The 22,161-nt window shown below is 35.9% G+C and overlaps 2 protein-coding genes across 3 annotated transcripts in view; both read right to left on the reverse strand.

Moving 5' to 3' along the window:
* Window positions 1-22,066, reverse strand: part of LOC117231495 — a 27,786-nt gene extending 5,720 nt beyond the window's left edge. Inside the window, exons 1-5 of the mRNA XM_033489988.1 lie at window positions 21,459-22,066; window positions 18,504-19,065; window positions 16,498-17,044; window positions 15,461-15,782; window positions 15,147-15,390 (exon numbers count right to left, since the gene is read on the reverse strand). Coding sequence (XP_033345879.1) covers window positions 15,147-15,390; window positions 15,461-15,782; window positions 16,498-17,044; window positions 18,504-19,065; window positions 21,459-21,466 — 1,683 coding nt within the window. The 5' untranslated portion in view covers window positions 21,467-22,066. The remainder of the gene's footprint in view (window positions 1-15,146; window positions 15,391-15,460; window positions 15,783-16,497; window positions 17,045-18,503; window positions 19,066-21,458) is intronic.
* On the reverse strand, window positions 4,148-8,457 carry LOC117231502. 2 transcript variants are annotated; one of them, XR_004492978.1, is made up of 3 exons: window positions 6,702-8,457; window positions 5,104-5,447; window positions 4,148-4,833 (listed from the first exon to the last, which is right to left on the reverse strand). XR_004492978.1 is itself a non-coding variant. In XM_033490008.1 (2 exons), the coding sequence occupies exons 1-2, from the start codon at window positions 7,065-7,067 to the stop codon at window positions 5,397-5,399; spliced, it is 417 nt and encodes a 138-aa protein (XP_033345899.1). In that variant the 5' UTR covers window positions 7,068-8,457; the 3' UTR covers window positions 4,148-5,396. The 2 variants fall into 2 exon arrangements, 1 of the variants encoding a protein (XP_033345899.1); XM_033490008.1 differs by having other exon boundaries at window positions 4,148-5,447.
* Window positions 22,067-22,161: the final 95 nt, after the last annotated feature.

Raw genomic sequence — 22,161 nt, forward strand, 5'->3', positions numbered from 1 at the left:
GGCATTTTAAGAAATTCAAATATTTGCGATACGTTGCTTCCAAATTGAGTCTGTAGTTTTTTTAAAAACCAAAGATTCTTTGAAAATCTTTGAAATTCTGTGAAAATATCTGTAACAAGCTCCTTTTCCAAAATGAATATAGAATTCTTCGAAATCCAAAGATCTTTTCTCTCATTAATTCTTCGGCATTTGCTGAAGCTGTTCTTTCAAATTAGACACGAAATCCTGAAAAATTCGATGAAAGTTGACTTATAACCAATCTGAATAATACCACAGATTTATTCATTATCCATTCCTTTAATATTCATGCGAATTAATGTGCAAGAAGATCATTCATTAGGAGATCACCTTTCTTGGTTGATTACTTGGAACGTCGAGATAGGATAGTGGATCGAGAGCACGTGCTTCGCCTCTATCAGCTCTTACATAAGAGGAATTATAGTGGCGTTTCTCTGGACCGTATTACCTGGTGAAAATTATCCACACGAACCTCAAGGCGCATCCGGTCGCAAATCTATGAAACCTCCGATTGTTAGTCCGATAATTGGTCTTATTTTCTCACGGATACGTGATGCAACGATCGTTCTTCAATTCTTCTTCTCTATTTATCCAAGCACGTTCGACTCATTCGTAGATCTTCGCGAGGAACGTCACAAACTTACAAAGTATCTGTTCAAAGTTAATTCGGTAAAAAAGTGTTTCAGGATCTATAAAAAGAACGTAGAAGATTTTTAATAATCTTCGAGTGTTTCAGTTCACCAAATCCTTAGATAGCTTCAATAGTTTCTTCAAGTTCTTAAAACCGTATTACCAAGATACCTTTGATAATTTATCATGCGTGTGAAAATATCTCTCTTAGAATAAATCTCTTCGCTTAACTTCCTTCGGATCCCTCCACTTTCAGGAGCATCAACGTCTACTAACTCTTCCCTTCGTCGATGGAAATTCCAACGTACGCACTCGTCGAACGATGAATGAACAACAGGTAACTTCGCAGCGTTTTCACTTTCTTAACAGTGTAAATCAGAATGACGTAATCCATCAGACGATCGTAGGCGAGAATCTTAAATTTCCTCCTCTGTTCCTCCACTTCCAAATGCTTCGCTATTTGTTAATTCAAATTTCAATCCAACGAACGATGAACAACAGATGAGTCTGCAACTTCTTCCCAACAGCATAATTACACTCTATTTATAGATTTTAATAATCTATTATTGAGTACATGTATACGAATATGTAAGTATATGTGCACAAGTATACAACTAAAAAACATGTAGAATTCTTTCCTTTAATTGCTTCTTCCAGATTACTCCGTTTCCACAAGCATCATCGTGTACTAATTCTTCTCTTTGCTGATTAAGACTTCGATCTACCGATCCAGCGATGAACAACGAATAACAAATCTTCTCCTACGTATACTTGACCACTGCACGTTGAATCATCGTAAATCACGAAAAACAATCAACAGTGTAAAAGCGTCTCGATATCGATCTCGAGTCAAGGTATTGCAATCTGTTTCCTGAGACCAGGAACAATATTCGCGAACGCTAGAGACGGGTGGATTTTTAATTCGTTGATGTAAGCGGTTACCGGACGAGTCAAGCAACTTTTTCTTGTTTCGAGGCGCAAATTCAGCACGGCGGCGACTCGAGGAGAGTACAGCCGACTCGACGACGATCGAAATGCGTCATCGACTAATTAACTGACGTTCGCGAGCGTCATTAGCGTAATTATCAGGAGTGGACGAAACGCTGGGGCGATCCAGAGGTCGGTGGGCCTACACGGTTCGCCGGAAGTCAACGTTCTCTAGCGTTTGCTTCGCGTTTTTATCGTTTCTATGGATAATTTTAATCCTTTCACGATCAACGTTGTATGCAGGATGGCCCGTAAACTGGCGATAGGATTTGAATACAACTGGCTGATTGTACGTGAAGGATGAAGTCGAAAGTATAGGATAAAATGTTTGCATATGACGTTTCGTTTCTGAGAAAATCGAGTTTGCAAAATTTACGAAGTATACTTGAACTTGGCCAGATACAGACTGGATATGAATAAACGATCAGCAGGAGATCATTACACGCGTGAAAATAAGTCAAAATTGTGAAATGAGATCTTTCCGTTCGAGCCATCATTTTCCAGAAAATAATATTTCAACGTATTCCGTTAAGAACTGGTTTGGTACGCGTGCGTGCTACATTCTCAAATTTATCTTTCTCGAAAAGAAAGCATCATACAAGGAAAATTGTATTCCACGTTTTCAATTTATTTTCACATTCCGTTCAACTCCTGTCGGGATACAGCCAAGTTTAAGCATATTTGTCAAATTCTCAAACTCGACTTTCTCGACAATGAAACGTCGTATGAAAGAATTCTATTTTATATCTTCATATCGTTATTCTTCGTAGAATCACTCTGCTCGCAATTGTACCATCGGTTACGTACCACCTTGTATATTCAATATTGTATTTTAATAAGTCATTAATTAGCCAAGCCATAAATACGTCAGATGGTACTAAATTTAGTGTATTATATCTCCTCTGCAAAAACATCTGAAAAAATATTCTTTTATTATTCAAAACTAATAAAGAAGACATTTTTTCACAATCTAAGGAATAATTCGGTCCTGAAAAGACTTTCGATCACTGCTGTCGAAACTCTCCTATCTGAAGATCAATAGACTTCTTTAATTTTCTTTCAAAGTGTTCTTGATTGGAGATTCGAATTTTAGAATTATATTTAGAGAGGGTGTCTCTCAAAAGCATTGTGGATATTGAATAACATAATATTGAAACTCTCTTTCTTTAAAGATCCTTTGGGTAATTCTAAAATTATTTATAATTACGTAGAGAATAAATATTTAATTAGAAAAGAGATCAATTATTTGGATGAAGTTTAAAATACTTAATACGTATCCTTACAAGAGAGAACAGTGCCTAAATTCTTCTTCTTTTGAGAAACTTGAAAAATCCAGTTATCGGATGAGAAGTATCTACGATGTCTGGAGAAAGAAACGAGAATGAATCGTAATGAAGATGATCGTGAAATATTTGCATATGTTCGTATCCTTTTGCTTCTTATTTCTCCATTTCCATCGATTCTCTTCGTTTTCTCGCGAAAAGCTTCTTCCACATAAGTGACGCATTAAACGAGTGCAATTGATTTTAAACGAGACGTTTAATTATTCAATTTCACGTGTTCAACGATAAACGTTCGAACGATGAATTCGCGTACTCGGCGTGTCTCGTACGATTGCGTAATGATCGCGTAGAAATTGGGTCTCGCGTTCGAGCACGCGTAACGTTTATGGAAATTTTACGATATTCATAAATTCATACGCGCTTTATTATCAGGGTTAAACGCGCATTCGCTTTTTCTGTCTTTCAACCTCTCCGCTTCGTCATCTCATCGAAAGCTAATCCGCTTCGTCGTCTCTGTTTTAAAAGAAGCATCGACTAATCCTCTAAGTGTTCGGAATTCACATTCATCGATGAAGATGAGTTTGAATGGGATCTGGAATTTTTGTACGATTATACTTGTGATAGGAATTTTTCATGGATAAATGAAAATGAAAATTAGAAGAAGAACCTTTGATTATAGTTTTCCCCTTTTCCAAGTTCCATAGACCTTTGTTTCGTCGTTTCTTTTCTCGATTCGCCAACTTCGTCGCTTCTCTTTCAGGCAAAGCATCGACTAATCCTCTAACTTCTTGGAAGTCAAATTCATCGACGAAGATGAGCTTGAATGGGATCTGGAATTTTGGAATTTGTAATAGGAATTTTTCACGAATAAATAGTAGTAAGGAAAATAATAGAAGGACAGAAGTCAAAGAAGAATGTAGGATCAAGATTTTAAGAAGAAATAAGTTGGATGAATCTGATCCAAAAATAAGAGACACGCGTAGTAAAGGATTTGCTTTTAAAATAGATTATAGTCATAGATAAGAACGCGTTGGTTATCATAATGAATTGGTGAAAATAAATGTTTCTGAAAGTTTAAAAAACATTGAAAAGATTAAGCTACTTCTGCTGAAGAATAAAAATAAGAGACTAACTGTAAGAAGGAAGATATTCTTCTAGAAGAAAAGCAAATAAAGAAGAATACGTAGTATATCTAGAAGAAAGAAAGAAGAATATTTGGAACGACGATTTGGAAGGACTTCTTCGGGAGTTTTGAAAGAAACGGAACTGAGGAAAAGCTGTATCGAAGAAGAAATAAAAAGGCGAAGAAAAGAAAGCGAGAAACCCTTGACCCAGATGCTATACATTTAAAAAAATACTCGATAACGTGGTCCAAGGCTTGTACGTCGTGTAAACCACTTGGATTGGTAAAAATGGACAATTAAATGGCTATACGACGATGTCTGGATAATAAATTTTACTTGCAGACGAAAACTAATTTAAGATAAGTTCGACCTAAATAACCAACCATATAAGAAACTCCGTATATTGTGTCACTACTGTGAAAGCCGTGTTCAGAAGTTAAAAAAAATTATCTGTACTAAAATACTATAAGAACATGCTACATATGGACATTATATCTATTCTACGCCTTAAAAAAAAAACTTTCGCGTCAGTAACGCTGATTTGCGTCACGAACTAGATTCAGCCCTCTCAAACTTTGCATTGAGAAGATGAATTATGCTTTTAATTGCCACATACACCAACGCTTTCTCACGTATCATATCATATAAATAGAATTATTATCTCAACTATAGAGAATTTCTGATTTAGGCTTGAATTCAGCTTACAAACATTCTACTCGGAATTATACTAAAAATAACAGTAGATCCCTACTTTTATGTCAGCTAGGCGATCCAGCAACGTTTACTTCCACCTGCAGATGGAACATTTTTCCAGCGTTACGAACTAGATTCAGCCCTCTCAAACTTTGCATTGAGAAGATGAATTATGCTTTTAATTGCCACATACACCAACGCTTTCTCACGTATCATATCATATAAATAGAATTATTATCTCAACTATAGAGAATTTCTGATTTAGGCTTGAATTCAGCTTACAAACATTCTACTCGGAATTATACTAAAAATAACAGTAGATCCCTACTTTTATGTCAGCTAGGCGATCCAGCAACGTTTACTTCCACCTGCAGATGGAACATTTTTCCAGCTTAATTGGCCAGAACGCGACAGAATTCGACTCGACTATGTCGGCATTCCTCTTTTGAAGAAAACTAGAACGCGATCGAATGGCGATCGATTAGGTAACGTAAAAGATCGAAAAGGGAACGGCTGTTAATTGAGGCTGCACCGCCTCGTTGGGACCACCAGCCATGCTCCTTCTGCAATTGCAGAAACTCGGTGAACTTCGGAGAAAAAGTCAGCCGACAGAGGTGCAACCAGGGACTTGCAAGAATTTAGGCCTTAAGCCTCGTTCAAATTAGTCGAATGACTTCTGTTCAAGTTGTTTCAGCTGACTTCGATAGTATACCTAATAGAAAATAGAAAGGAAGTAAGTTATAGTTATGTTGGATGTATGTAGAAATGTTGATTATAATATGAATTATGCTTACGAACATGACAGAAACGTTATACATACAAAGCGTGAGCGAATATAAAGTTGAAGAGAAATTCAATTGCTTCAAAACGACAAGATCAATCCAATATCAGTATTTTATTTCAAGGCAGGAAATTGGAAGAACCTCAACCTTGTTTGATACTTGGAGGCACATTTCTAGTCAAACGAGACAATAAGTTTATATTTTAATAAAACGTTTCAAGTTGCTTGAAATCAAGTAGCTACGATACAATAAGAACGTTGAATACAGAATTCAGAGACTGTTAGGATACTTGAAGTCAAATAAATGTACAGCATCACACTGATGATGGGATTTGAAGTTTTCGAGTGGCTTGAATTTAGGTAACTTGATTCGTCTTAACGAGGACTTAGTGTTCGTCGAAGCAAACAGGATTGGTCAATCGGTTTTCTAATCGATCATCCGGCTGTCCATGGGCCTGCATTTAATTACCCGCCGAATTGTCCCTAGGCATACGAAATGAGAGTGAAACCGATATCGATTGATTACGAAATTACTTTTTGATCTATAGATCAAAGATACCTCGAGGCGACTATTATTTATTTAAGAAGGAATATCATTGATCAATGAGGCAAAATTCAATTTTATAAAATTCAACCTTACAAGAGATATGAGAATTCTTCCTTGGCTCATTTTAGTCCACTGCACGCTTATAGTAAATTGCTCCTAGTTAATTATTGGATGACTTGTGTATCAGTCCTTCTGGTTATGGTATGATTGAGAGCTGCAGAATGGCAGTGAATAGGCGGTAATTAAAAAAGGAGCGGAGACAAGCCTGGAGGGAAGAATCGATCAAGAAGAGGTCGAAGTGTCAGCTGAAGTTACGTTTATAGAAAAGTATTTGAATCACTTTCACAACTACGTATCACAGCAATAACAATAAAGGTAATACGTACAACATATTACTCAATACAAATTTGTTTATAATATTAGTCAACATAAATTTCCTTAGATCTTAGTCTTCTCACCAGTATACATATGACTATAGTATTTAACATAAATCTTTGTGTTAAAAGAATTTCCATAAATTTCTGAAAGTTGCATCTTGCTGCAAAAAGTTATACAATATTCTTGCTCCTTATAGATCAACTTCTAATTGTAATTTTTATCTTAAGGATCTCAAAAGAACCTGTTCCTAAAAGACATACCTTTTTCCTATCAACCACTAAAGGACTCCTTTGATAATCATCGACGATTCCCAACAAGCAGTCGTCGCATCTGCAATAAAGATTCCCACTGGAGGCCGAATCGCTAGATAGAAATGAATTATAGGTGCTGGCACTATTTTGACTGTCCATGGAATCTGTCCTTCTTAAAAGGAAATTCTTCTTCTTCCCTCCTAGTCGGGCATCAGTCTCACGATCATCTTCGTGAAAATTTTGCTTCTCGATTTTCGCCAGAAGAATCTGTTCCATCAGGTTCAGTGTCGGTGGTGTGAATAACGTAGGCGATACCGGCGTCATCGAAGCCTCTTCTTTCAAATTCTCGGCTTCGTTCTTCTTTTCTCGATCCATATTAATGCCTCGCGGTGATCTATGTTGCTCATAAGTTCACTTCGCTCGGACTAATCTGCAGGCCTTCAAATATCTTCACAATTCAGATTTCTCTTGCTCTTTTGTCGCACACATGCACGCCGGTTGAAGAGAGAGAGATTATATCTCTTAGTTTCAAGTTTCGAAGTTGCACTCTGAATTCTAGAACTAAAAGTTTCTTAGATACTAAATCTTTGTAAAGCGAACATTCAGTAGATTCGAAGTACACTGGATTCTCTTTAATCCTAAATTATTTGGATCCTGAGTCTTTCGTAGTCCTATATCGTTTGGAATCTGGATCTTCCCTAATTCCAAATTCTCATTTCGATTCTACATTCTCTTAAATCCAAGATTATTTGGATATCGTTGAATTTTAAATCCCATAGCTTCCTGATTCCTTTGAAACAAATGAATAAATCTTCCAGACTTTAGGTCCTCTTGTACTTGGAATTCCTTGGCTCTCTTAAATTACAAATTCCTCGGATCTTCAATTCTTTCCATCCTCTGCATCTTCCATACTATAGATCTTCCTGATCCTGCTCCAAAGAATTAAAAATCCAATCTCCTTCTAACTTCGGGGTCTCCTTACATCTATAATGCTCTACTTCTTGATAATTGAGAAGAAAGGATAAGAATATATAAATATACTTCAGGACACTGGTAACAGACGCTTGGTAGAGCTATTGATCTAATCACAGTACCGCACCATTTATCCTGTGAGACAGCAGCCTTAGTCACGGTTAAACGTTTCATTAATCCACACCACGAACCAGTTCACATCTCAGGTGAACAATGACTAGTCCGATCCCTTTCACCATTCTGTCATTCACGACCACCTGCCAACTTTTGTCACCGACCTGTTATAGTATTTCTTCTCTCTAATGATACATCTTATCGTCGACCTTGACGCGACCAAGGCTTTGATTAGTGCCACGTGAGAGTCACTACGAAGATCAGTTTCTACCAGACTGTTCTTCATCGCAATCGAGACTCTACTAAACTATGGACAACCAAACAACTCTGAACAACTATTGAATTACAAAATGTCGCCGTAACTCGATACGTCTTTTACATAACATGACTCGATTAAACGCAATTAAAAGGAATATTCGAGAAAAAAGAAACTTCAAAAGCTGCAAAGAAGAAGAGACCTCCAGAGAAGACTAAATTTAATCCTTTCACGCTTGAGCAAATTTGCTACGCATAACTTTAGCAAATTATTAGCTAACCGAGCGGCAAATGTATATGAAGACGATACAGCAAAAGCAAGATAAATATACATTTGTCGGTTTTCTGATTTTTATATCGCTTTATGTTTTAACAGGACTTATTGTTGAAAAGGAAATCGATTTACTTTACTATGCGCAAAGATATGTTAATTTTTAAAAAATAAGTAACAAATCCAAGGAGTTTTCTATAAAATTAATATTGTGGAATGACTAGCGTTCTGACAATCTGTATTGTAAAATATTCATCACAGTATATCGAATTGAAAAATTGTCTTTCTATAAAAAACAGAAGATGTGACTTATCATATTTCTTCGCAGAAGTCTTCATTTGTCTTCGGTAAAACTGGCTTTGATTTCAATGCCTTGTGTCTTCGTCCGAACACATGTGTCTCCGTTATTGATAATTATTACAGAAACAATCCTCCTTACGAAATAAGCGAAGTTCAATGTTGAAAACCCTGCCTCGTCAAGTGCAATTTTACTTTAAGGTTTCTCTTCCTCCTGAGAATTCTCTGGGAATTCAGAAGAATATCCAATAACTACTATTGATATCAATGACGACTTTACTTAACAATGAATTAGAAGAATAAAAGAAAAGCACGAGGACATGGAGGATCGGGAACAGCGTGCTCGAGGCAGCCCCGGTTGCACAGTTTTCCTCTACTGACCCGAATTGACCGCTTCCTGTTACAGTAGTCTCCATGATATAGCGTGGTTCTAAATTGAAGCTCCGATTCATGCAGTATCGCTCACGGCCGCTCACAGTATTCTGCTCATTTTAGTGGGGACCGAATCAAGGCTAAGGTACAGGTCATGATATCCTAACAGAAGTCTCCCCTCCCTATCAATTAAAAAACGATACAAAGGCATAAAATAGAATTTCTAGCAATTAAATCAAGAAAAACGTTCTAGGGATAGAAGAATTCGATAAAGGAACATTAAAGAGAAAATTTCAGTGAAGAAAAACATACAGAATAATGGCATAAGAAGCAACGTCAGTAGTAGAGAAAACAAACGCCATAAAAGAGATAATTTGCAAGAGTTACAAATAGTGTTTAACTTCCTCTTCGTTTCGAAGAAAATTACGCTTGTTTTCGTCGCCAGTGTTCGGATGAATCGACTAGGTGAATCGGCTGGACAGGAAACGAAAGGTGTATAGTTACATCCTCTCGTTACCGTCCTCTTGCGTAATGAGCCAGTATTCGATTCGCTGATTGACGTAATAATGTATTTGTCTAGCTCCTCGACACCGCAAATATCTGTCTATCTCGCTTCGAATGGAAAAGACTTGATTTCTCGAATTCTCGGCACGTGCGATCATAGATGATACTTGAAATCACTTGAGACACTGATGCACGAGGATTTCGAGAAACGAACGGATACAAAGGAATTCGATCAATTGATCAACATTCTAGAATTCGTAAGATGAACCGGGATAGAGATCCATCAAATTTTCTTCCGCTTCAACGTTGATCTTTAATAGTAAAGAAAACCGAAGATACGAAAGCTAAATTACAAATGATAATTTGACTTGATTAAAAGACATTTTGCATACTACGATAAAAACACAGAAACAGCTAAATCAAGAATATAGGATATGATCTCTCTGATCCGAGCTCTTTGACTTTCCCGATGTTGTCCATAATATTAATCATTCGCTTGATTGTTTTGTTACGCTTTTTTGTGTGCTTAGAAACCGATTGCACGATGTTGAACTATTATAATATTGGCTTCTGCCAAATAACGTCATTTGATGGCCATAAAACTTCCTTGCGAATTATACTTTAAAATATTAGACGAACTGTCATCTCCTCGTTCGTCGAATAAGATGAATAATCGCTAAACCTCCAAATAAAAGTTTAAATGCCACATACGAAAGTAAAAAAAGGAAAATAGAAATAGAAGATAAGTATTATCGCGTGCCTTGATATGGAAACGTCGCAATTGGCAACTCTCCTATCAAGCCAACTGATGATAATTCGATCGAACAAACGATTAAGGTTTGTCTGGTGATTTCTAATCTAACATAAAGATGGATAAGGAACAGTGTAGAACAGCTGTTCAATAAATATCCACTCACGTCGACGAACGGATAACTATCAAAGAGAAAACTATTCAAAACCGTGAGTTACCATTAAAGGAATTCGATGGCCATTTGATACATGCAAAATGACGTTCCACTTGAACGTACTAGTTTAGATCTGTACGAATCTTCTATTATCCAAATGACGATGAGTTTCTTTGTTGATATCTTCATAATGATAAGGACAACAAATTACTTGATTTTGTCGCTGTTATCATTTTCTAAGAGGCAATATTTGGAGTTTGTTGTTGTCAACAAGGATCACGTGCGTTCATATTTCTAGGAAAGGAAAATATAATGAGAAAAGATCGTTCATGATTTGGGTTTGGATAGATAGAGATATAATGATTCTTACATGAATTTCACAACTTTTACGATATCTTCCATTTATACCAATAATGCCACTCTTCTTTTCTTCTTGTAGAACACATTTCTGTATGAAGAATAAAAAGTCAAAAGAAGAGTAATTGTTTAGGTACATTTGTGGGGACAATCCTATTCCATATGAAATTCCAAGGGGAATTCTTCAAGTAAAGGGAAATTCCAGCAATAAAAAAGCTTTGCTTGAGCAAAAGAAAATGAAAATCAAACCAGGAGATGCTCAATGTCTGTAGGTATTAAAACCAAATTATAGAAATCAAATTTCAAATGTAGAAAATCTATAATTGGTATAGTAAGTTATTAATCAAGAAAGGAAGATGTAACAAAAAGGAGGAAAGAAATGAAATTGATCTTCGACAAACAGTAAGTTACCGATCAAAGCAGATGAATGAATTCGAAAAAAAGAAGAGAAGAGAAATGAAAAAAGGATCAAGACAGGTGAGTTGTGAGCGTATATGATTTACTTTCCCTCGTGGAAAGGTCAAGCTACGGTTTCGCGACCGGAGGCAGGACGAACTAACGCCTTTTTCGGGTCAGCTCGCGAGAAGCAGTGAATGTTTCGAAAGCGACAGGCGGCTGCAGAATTTACAAGCGCTCGCGATATTATTTTCAGTCACGGCTACCGAGATGTTTTATTCATAACGCGTTTGACACAGTCTCTGCGCCCGCGCGGATTTTTTTTTCAATCGGACGGATCTCTCGTGGCCGTCTTCCCTATCTTCGATACATTTCTGATATCCACGTCGATAAAACAACAGTCTGATAACGTTCTCATCGGTGATTATTCAGGAGATTTGACAACTGGCTCCATTAATCAATAATATAGGATTCCAATGAGATTCCGGAGGATTCTGCAAGGAATTAAAAGTGCGAAATTTAAAAACTATTGTCTAATAGCTTGGAAATGAAGTAATTTCGAAGGATATAGAAATAAGCTTTTGTGGAAATTTAAAGATAAAAATAATATTCGCTAGACTCGGTTTAGAAATTTTTGAAGTCCTAGTTAGTTGTTTCTTTAAAAAATCTTCTTGAAGAAGAGATGGCTCGAGGGATTTCTCAAACATTGAATTATTAATTATAGCCAGCTTGACCGTATCATAGACATCTGAAATAAGAATCAAGACTTAAAATAAACATTGGCCTTTATCTGTTCTTATCTCCTTCTGGATCAATTCATGGATTTACATGACTGGACAATATTCGTCTATTCCGTAACAGTTAAATATCACTGAATTCTTCTACTCGTTTTTCTGGGTCACCTTCCACGTAGAAAGTGTGACAGATACAGGTGCCGCATTAGAATTAGACTCGGTACTCAATAAATATACAATTCCAATATTTTACAAAAACATTCAACAAATTTTAGTATATCTTTCAATTATATATGGTCGAAGATACTTTTCTGAATTTCACACGATATAAATCATACAAATTGTAAAAGGCTTTTCGCAAATACCTTGTGACAATCATGATCGATATTCCTAGGAAGAATTTCCTTAAAGCTGATGTTTATCTCATCTGCAGGATTGACTCTCAGCGAATGTACAGAATATTTTCCACACTTCACGTTTCCACAACGTCGAAAGAGTTTCCTCGCGTGTGAAAATATACGAATACAACTATTGCCGCACAGAATCTTCATTGTAAACAAGAAATACGCTGGTTCGCATAACTGGTTCCGTAGCTCGTAAATAAGAAACTGACTGTGTGCTTGACATCGATTGCAAGACTGTGAACACGTTGCATGGTTTTATCGCGTGGCAATTTTTCGATAATTTTTTTGATTCGCCGAACACCTTCTGAGAACTAGATTCTTATCAGATGACAAGAGATCGCGGTGTCTAGCGCGAACAATATAAACTACTAAGCTTTGTTGAGTGACAACTGAATGAAAAACCTATACAAATAAACCTTTATCTTTGTTGTTTCTTTTTCCTGAGAACCACTTGTCTTAAAAACAATCGTCCTGCTCTGGAATAAAAGATAACACAACGAGTAATTGGATAACTTTGTTGTTCTCCGCTTCTAAACGTACAACTTGTAAAGAAAAGTTCTCGTTACATAAACGAAGAACGATTTTAGTAGCTGTCAGAAATTGGAAAGATTGTAATTAAAGAGGTTTATGTCTATAAAATACATTCTTACAGAAAAGACCTCCAGAGTCTCAACAATCCAATAAAGTTCTCAAAAACGATAAATATCGCAGACAGAAAATGATCTTCGTCTCCCACCCGTACAAGTATACTGTACCATGTGGCGCGTTAAAAATATCCAAAATGCCTCCTACTTGATTTCATCAGGCTCACATATACACACGCGATATCTTAGGTTTATTTAAACTCCTCCTGCTTGAAACGCATCCTCTCCTATGTACTCATCGAAACAATAAACTGCTGCTTCACTTTCACTGGAATTCTATTTTTCCTGCTTCTCTTGTGTCACTTTGCGACTTCAGAAACTCACTGGACGCTTCTTTCTGTAATTACAAACTTTTCAGAAAATAGAACGAAGGCAAAGCAACATTTATGAGCCATTAGCGATGACGACTCTGTTTCGAATCTCGTGGATGAAATCGCGCGCCTCACACTCTGACGATGATAATCAGTATAGCAAGTATACCGCGGCTGACACTGGCCGATAGAACCCTTGGAAACCGACGCTACCGACTGACTAACCGCTATCACTGATTCCAACTGAGCTGACTGACTGTCTGATCCCTGTTACCGCGGCCAGTCGAATGCTGGCTGCCTGGAGAGATATCTTGCACTTTTACAGCTGAATGCACGCCAGCACAGAATAGAACGATATTTAAAAGTAAAAATTCCGTGCCGGTTCTTTGAACACCTTCGGGATGCGTTGTCTTCTTTGTGATTCTCGACGACGAAGATCTTGTGAAGGAAATTGAAGATGCGTTTAGTGGAAAATAAAATTACTGAGGAGATCGCAGGTGTAACATGAGAGTTTAGAAGAAATATCTTCGAAGAACTGTATGATTGTTTAGAAAGTTTGATTTAAATCGGGAGTGTAGATTTATGTAATAAACAGATCCAGTTTCTTGTCTAAACGATGAATCTTCCACGTGCTCGAGAAAAGGTGTTTATGAACCGTGGTGTTTATGAACCGTGGATTTTTACATCAATGTTGGTGTTTTTAGAACATCGTTTTTTTTAAATACCAGTTGAATCATGAAAAACATCTCGGTAGAACATCTACGAATGTTCTTGTATTGACCCAGTAACTTTGTCCAATATGAATTCTTCGAGATAAATTTAGTAAAGTATTTAATTACATTGAATACCTTGCAGATAATTTTACTTTCCTAGAAATCGTAAGAATTTTATATGTCTACAATTTTATAAACAGGGAATGAGGAAAATAGTGACTATAAGAGTTACGTTCCATTCGACTATGTCTTGGCATAGAGCGAACATCGATTGCACCTACGCAAAGAATGCACAAAGCGAGCGTACACGTGCATAACACGGTTTGTAAACACGATGATCCGTATGTTGAATGAGTAGGTAGATAAAGATAAGTATGCACATTTGTACGTACAAAGGAAAGGCATGCATAACAGATTCCAAGAGAAAAGAACGCGTAAAAGAACGTTTCTCCGGCTGCCACATTCTTGCGTCCTTCGTCGACAGGAATAACAATTTGTAATCATCGAAGATGCCACGCTTTACTTATCTTCGAAAATATATCGATTTCCTAAAAATATTTCAAATTCTTTATCTCTCTTACGGCAGAACAATCAATCCTCTCAACAAAGTTTAAAAAAAGGAAGAAAAAGGAGACAAATGCAGATTAAAAACAGGAGAATGAAATATTGTTGAAGAGATATAAACAAATGGAAAAAGTTGATGTCTGTGCAGGCACATTGTCAGTTCATTAAAGTTTCCTACATACTGAGACGAATTCCATTCCTCTCGACGAATGAATAGTCCGTTTGTTCGCAAACTGGAGCACAAGAAGCATGGCGTTGCGTAAGATAAATTACGTATTTGTTCACAGAAACGACAATGTATTGGTAGTGATGATGTGTCGCGCAAAACATAGTCTTTTTCCTTCGATCTAACATTGAAATATTTATACACCTGGAATGGAAGTATGTCAAAATGACGAAGATAGAACAATGGGTTTCCATAAATTCTATTTATTGATTTTTCGCTTTTTCTCTTCTGCAATTTATATTTTTCGCAAAACAGCTCCAACTATTGGTATATAACGTACAACCTTCTTTAAAAATCAGTTATGGCGTAGAAACAAATTTAAAATCGGGCATCATTTTGTTTCTTGAAGTAGTACAATATTGTGTGTTTATCAGAACATTAAAATGAAAAATAATTTTTAAATACTAGCACTCACCTTGGAGGACTTGATCGGTTGTAATTCAGCGACGTCAGATTCGTCTCCACTAAGGCTAGATGTAGTGGAACAGTCTGAGATTTTTCGTGCTGGTGGAATGTTCAATAAGCCAACTTTTATATCTTCTTGCAACTCTGAAGAGTTCCGTGGCATGTACTGTGTAAACTGCGTGTTGAGCTTGGAATAGTAGGAGTCAGTGGAATCCAGGCAAGAATTTCTTCTATTTCCAGTCTCATTGAGGTTTCTAAATAGAATATTCATTAGTAAAGCATCGATTATGTTAAAGAAGAATGAAGAATTTAAGAAATAAATACCTTACAGCAACAGCATTTATAGAGTCAAGACACAAACAGCAAGAGTCCGAATGTCGTCTACTACGGCAGACTTGTAGGAACTGAGTATCTAAAGATTCACGTATTTCATCACAATCCAAGCAAGAGCAGCTGCTTGCTTGGCTAGGAGTGCCACTAATCCCTTCATATTTTTCAAGATCAAGATCATTCCTCTCTAGTTTTTCATCTAAATAAGAATAATCAGAGTAATCACTAACAACTACGCTGGGTGTTCTCCAATATCTAGGTCTTCCCTCATTATGCTCAGTCTCGCTTCCCTCCACCATATTTGTACTATCCCATCCTGCAAAAAATGTTTCATAATTACTTTAATTTTTGAAAACAATTCCCCATCCTATCTTATAAAAAATTATTTATCAAAAAATAAACTAAATTTCATTTGTAAAATATTCAGAATTCTAGCTTTATATTAAATACTTCAATTTCTTCAAATCTCATATAATGGAATCTAGAAAATCTAGATGGAAGAAAAGATAGTCATGAAAAAAATATCAAATAAATTCTTAGAATTCCTTTTCATAATCACAATATGAATTCTATATGATTCAATCGTGTGAATTGGCTAAAAAGAAGTTATAAATAAACTGTTGCAAATGTTAACACAATGTTGAAGTTTAATGGATTAATAGAATTCAATAACATAAACTAACTAAAAACAAAAAATGACAAATGAAATATTACAAATGTTAACACAGTTTTACTCCTCAATAAGTTAAATTAAATTAATATAACAATCAATCATAACATCATAGATTTATCGCCAATTTTCAAAAGGCAGAACTTTCAAAAAATGTTAACTATACCGCCATTAGGAGAGAAACACAACGGGTCAACAGAACAGAACGAATAACACGTAAGACGATGCGAGAAAAAAGAAGGAAAGGAACGATGATGTCATTGACACAGCACGCGTGGTCAGGATCGTGTTTTCAACTGATTCTCCCCTCTCCATTGTCTTCGTGAGAGAGCAACTGGTGGCATGATTCCATCCCCCTCACCTTTTATTTGGTCCTCGTCGCTGAGCACCGCACTATCGGAGCTGCAGCATCTAGTAACCCGTAGTTTGTGTCGTTTCTGTTGGTGAGTAGTCAGAAATGTGTCCTCGTCACTGGCTGCGGCCGAATCGAGGCTCCAGCATCGGGCGATCGATCCTCTTCTTCGATCCGTGTCCGTTTCAATACCTTCGTCGCTCTGTGGACTCTTGCTCAGGGATCTAACAACTGGCATTCTCACCGTGTCGAATTCGTCATAGGTTTCGTTCTCTTCTATAGGGTCGACGATACCCTCCAGGGCGTTCTGTTGCTTCTTTGACTTCATCGTGACCCCCTTGTTCTTCTCACCGAGCACTCGTTCCAAGCTTTGAACCAAGTCGCATACCGACGAGCCGGCGTCACTCTCGGCGACGTACTGATTCTCCACGATGCCTACGCGTCGTTTTCGCGACGTCTGTACCGCGTTCGAGGACGATAAATCCACGTTCTGCTTCGAAGATCGACGCTCCACTTCCGATTTCTCACCGCTGAGGAAATTATTCTTCGAACATCCCTGACAAAGTAAATAAATATATACATATACGTATATATTATATATGTGTATGTACATAATTGATATATCGGAATATTCCTAGAAAAGCCACGTTTAATAAAACACAATATATTATATATCGATTGATTCGTTTTAATGCGCGCGTAGATTATGGAAACAAAATTATTTTGCGGAAACTTGTTATCAAGAATATAAATTAGATTTATTTTAATTTAATTTAAATTTAAGATATTTTGATATTTCATTGGCTCTACAATGATTACTACGAACGACTACTATGATTATGTTGGTAAAATTTGGAACCAATCTGAAAATGTAAAAAATTAGTTAACAAAGTAACTCGAGTGTATACAATACGAAGATTATTACGGCGAAATAATTTTGGTTTCTATGATTTACTTCTTTAAACGAATCAATTGATATATAAGTTGTCTCAGGAATCATATATGAAAAACACATCGAAAATATAGAGTAACATTTGTTCATACCACGCTTCGTCTTTAATAAAATTAAATTTGAAAAGTTGTTTAGTATATGCGAATTTGGCGAATTACCGAATGAACGTGAGGAAACAGGATCGACAAGAAATGATTGTACATGCGAAAATAAGTGAAAAATGTAGAATAAAGCTGTTATGTTTAAGATCTCATTTCCAAGAAGATAGTGTTTGAACGTGTTTAGTTAAGGATTAGCCTGAGACACTGCGTTCTTGATAAACTTTCAAATTTTGTTTTCTCGAGAACTGAGCGTCCTGTAGATAAATTTTATTCTACATTTTCGATTAATTTTCACACCTAGAATAACCTCCTGCCGCTTATTTAGTTCTGTCCAGCTCGAAATTAATTAAATTCAAGTATAATGACAAATTTTCAAACTCAATTTACTCCAAAACGAACTATCATATGAACAAATTGTATTCTATATGTTCGAGTTACTTATTCAACTCCTTGCCGATTGTGCCATGAATACTGGGACACCCTGTATAATATACAGGACGGTCCGTAATTCATGGTATAAATTGGGTCAGTGGGATTCTATAGTTTAAAATCAAAAATAATAAAATTAAAATTGCAAATCAAATTTGAAAATTTCCCTTAACACAAATACCGTCTTAATTCTTGACTAACACTTTCCAATTCTACTTTCTCCAAGAAGAAGCATTAAATGACAAAATTTTACTGTATATTTTCATTTTTATTTGCGTATGCAGAATAACCTTCTGTCATTTGTTTATTCCTGTCTAGCCGGAAATTGGTCAACTTCACATATACCAAACAAACTCTTAATTTCAATTTTCCCGAAAACAAAGCCGTCAAAACAATTTCCTTATCCTTGATTTTCATTTTATTTTGCACCATAGAATCTACCTGACGCCATTTGTACCATGAATTACGGGCCACCCTGTATGTATATGTTGTATGTATTTGGTGAAACGTGGCTTTGCTATATAGGAATATACCTTGTTCTTCGCTTCGGTGTAGTCTCGTCCCCGTAGCAGCTGTTTTAATTGTGTCGCTTCAGGAGTTAAGGAAGATTGAATCTCACATCGACTACTTCGCCGAGGATACGTGCATTGTCTCAAAGGCTCTCGGTTGCTTGATGTTCGATTTGAAATACAGGAGACGCATCGCGCACTGATTCTAAACCAATCGCGGCCACGGCGCCGACGATAGTAGAGGTCGCCATGTTCGTTTCCGTGAACCACGTGAGAGATAGATGGGAAACGTAGCTTGATCAACTGACCCGGTTTGAATAATCGGCTGCAATTCGATTTAAAAGAACTCCTGTTATGATCTTCCGAATTGTCTTTCTTTTCATTCTTCCTTTCACTTTTTTTTCCATTTTTAAGTAGATCATTATGAATTGAGAAGATTTGATCTTCGTCGATGTTCGATATGTAGGTTAAGTTCATGATCTTCGGAAAATTCACCCTTTTCTTTGGTGGATGATTTATCAAATTGCTCCCGATGCTGCTTCGCAATCGGCCTGCGATGACGACATCGTTCGACGAGATCGCCTGACTAGAACATGAATGAGAGAACATATGATTCGAAATTGGAATGCAGGGAAATTCATGGAACGATCTGAATTCTTATGATGACCTAGACTGCACATATTCATGCAATTTCATATTTTTATGAGCTTAATCAAAGGATTGGAATTTAAGTAGATACACAATATCACAAATCACAATAAGTGCTCTACATTGAATATATTTTTGCATATTATATGTGTTCTATAGATCTTTTGAATTTTAAATTTCCTAAAAACGCATAAACATCCACAATTTAAATGGTGAGTGTTTGTAAAGTATGATAATTCAATCGTTAAAGATAATAACACATTAAAGCCCAATATTGCGGTAATATTTTATTCGTAATTTTTTTTTGTAATCAATTTACCTCGTCGTCTTTTATTTTTTAACGTTCTAGTTATGAAATATTTCTATTTCTATTCCTATTTCAATTCATATTTCTATTCCTGATTCTGTGTCTTCCACTTAAATTTGTTATGAAACTGATCCTTAATGGATTAACGGAAAAACAATCTCATAAATTCATGAAAGAATTCAATAGATTTTCAAATATGAAAGATGGCATTTGAATTATTTATTCAATGGGTATCATTTCATCCTACACGTCGGCGTCCATGAAGAAATATCACTATAAACCACCTTTATGACAGTATATTACAAACGACATAAATTTTTGTTATACTAACACTGTCACTACAAGCTCTTATCTAATCTTGGAATTATAGTTACACATAGTGCTATTCCCCATATGGGACGGTAACTGTGATTCTATTTTGATATACTATGTACATATACATATTATGAGCCATACAGAGCCACAAAAGAGTGACGATATTATAAGTACATGTGTATTACTATTTGTATACTTGTATGGAAAACAGTTATGTATATATTACATGTATTATATAGAACATTTTGAAATTTGAAATTAATCTGAAAATGTATTTATTGCAAGCAAACATTTAATAAAAAAATTGTCTTAAACTATATAACAAGTATTAAAGACAATCTTGTTGAATGTCATCGTTTATTAATACATAATCGACTGTTTAAATAATTTTGTAATCTAGAACAGATACAATATATACATACAAGTTTTCTATGATGAATGTTCAAATATCAAAATAAATTCGAAATTTTCCAAAAAAGGGCCAAAACATCAATGATATATTTGTTTCTATGTGAAAGTGATTTTTTGCAAAACGAAGAATTGCTGAAAAAGATGAGTCAAGGATCGTATATCCGGGTCGAAGAAATGCGGAGGGAAAGATGCGTGGAAGGTATGCCAGGGTTGCTTCTTGCTTCTCCGATTGACGTCATAAGTGCGTCATTGGAAGCAAAGAAACAAGAAAGTGCGATTGAATGATCGCGGTTGCAGCAACCGTCGCGCGTACCGCTCGGTATCGTTTGATTCTTTCTCTTTCTCGACAAACGGTCCATTATCTCGTCAGTTCAAGTGCCCCTTGGCCACTTGAGCCTATCTGTGCTGCGACCGTTTCGTTCGACTCTCTTGTTCATTGTGCGAAATAACCGTGCACACTGCAACGAGCGTAATATAATGTACATTTTTTCTCTTTTCTATTGTCTCTGTCTTGTTTTTTTAATATCGCCCACGCGTTGTTTTCTATCGGTCGGGAGTGCCCGCTAATTACACACAGGCGGCAGTATGTCCAGGGGAAGATAAGATTACGACACAGGATCCTCGGTATTATTTTTTTTTCTCCATCAGAGGAAACGAGATGTAAAATACGTAAACATAATTACAAGGTCTGGAAAAATATCAAGTTTAAGAGTATCGAGTAATATTTTCCCAGTTTGTTTTTCTTAATTCATGTTCATCGATTTGACATTGTATTAGGACGGATGGTGTTTAATAAATAGAGAGATAGAGAATATATTTGTAAACATCGTTTTCGATGCATGTCATTACTGAAAGAAGGGGATGTCGTTTTAATAATTTTTGTTTGATTTTCATATTTTATTGGGACAAAGGAAAAGTCGATGATGTAGGAAGAAATTGCATAATTTCTATTTAGGAAGTCGAAGATGACACGACTGATGGAAGGTTATAGCCAAGCCTACTAGCCGGGCTCATATTTGTGACGAAATCAGGTCAGTGTCGGTCCAAGGCTAATGACTCGTACGTCCTAAATAGGTAATAACATATATCATGTGCCCGCATTAATTTCCAGATGAATAATGTTTAGGAAACAATTTGAGGAATTTACTATTGAATCGAAAATGTTTTACTCTAACAATGGAGTGGCAATAAGAATTATTAGAAAATATTCATGCAAAATGCATATTGTTACAAACATGCGTAGAATAGAGAGAGATATTTATCATTCTAAATTTTTTATTTCACTGTACAATTCTTACCTGTCCATATTGATGTCGTGTTCTGCATTTTATTCCAGATTGGTAATATAAAATAATTTTATAAACAATTATTATAAAAAATTTGTAAATGCAACAAAGAGTTTTTTTTACAAGAAAACAAAAAAGGAAATTTATTGTATTTAATTTTGGACACGTTTACGTCACGAAACAACCTAACTTTTAAACTAAAGTCTGAAAAATTTGACCAAACATTCTTTATGTTCATTGTTGCTCGCTATCCACGGATAATAATTTCTGATTGTAATAATTGAGAAAAGCCATGTATGCAATGATTGTACGTCAATCGTAGCTGATGGCCGACTGAACTCGAGATTTGAACTTGACCATACCGCGGAGACCACCTATACTCGAGTTCCTGTGTAAAAGGAGGGGATTCATTGCATTGAAATCAATCTCCTAGAAGGGAAGCTTTCCACCTACAATTGACGCAAGAGTTATTGTCGCGATTGCATCTATATCGTAAATCGTTAACTTTCGTACGATTCCTAAACGATTTATTTTCCTTCCTCTAATCTCGCAAAAAACGAAAAGATTATGAAATTTACGATTAACAAATTCAACTTTTATTAACTCTTTATGCAAAACAAATTAAGAAATTAAACAAACTTCTTTTTAATAGATTGCGAAATCAGATTATGTATCATGCTTTATATAAATTTTCAGTCATTTTTCGATTTTAATA

The sequence above is a fragment of the Bombus vosnesenskii genome, unplaced genomic scaffold (genome assembly GCF_011952255.1).
Source record: "Bombus vosnesenskii isolate JDL3184/JDL3185 unplaced genomic scaffold, Bvos_JDL3184-5_v1.1 scf7180000013272, whole genome shotgun sequence".
Classification (NCBI taxonomy): Eukaryota; Metazoa; Arthropoda; class Insecta; order Hymenoptera; family Apidae; genus Bombus; species Bombus vosnesenskii.

Bases quoted from the DNA above. Each gene is read 5' to 3' on its own strand.
- LOC117231502 (XM_033490008.1), bottom strand. From the start codon at position 7,067: ATGGATCGAGAAAAGAAGAACGAAGCCGAGAATTTGAAAGAAGAGGCT. The intron at 5,448-6,701 runs GTATGTCTTTTA...ATTTTCTATTAG, and splicing joins TAGTGGTTGATAGGAAAAAG to GTATACTATCGAAGTCAGCT.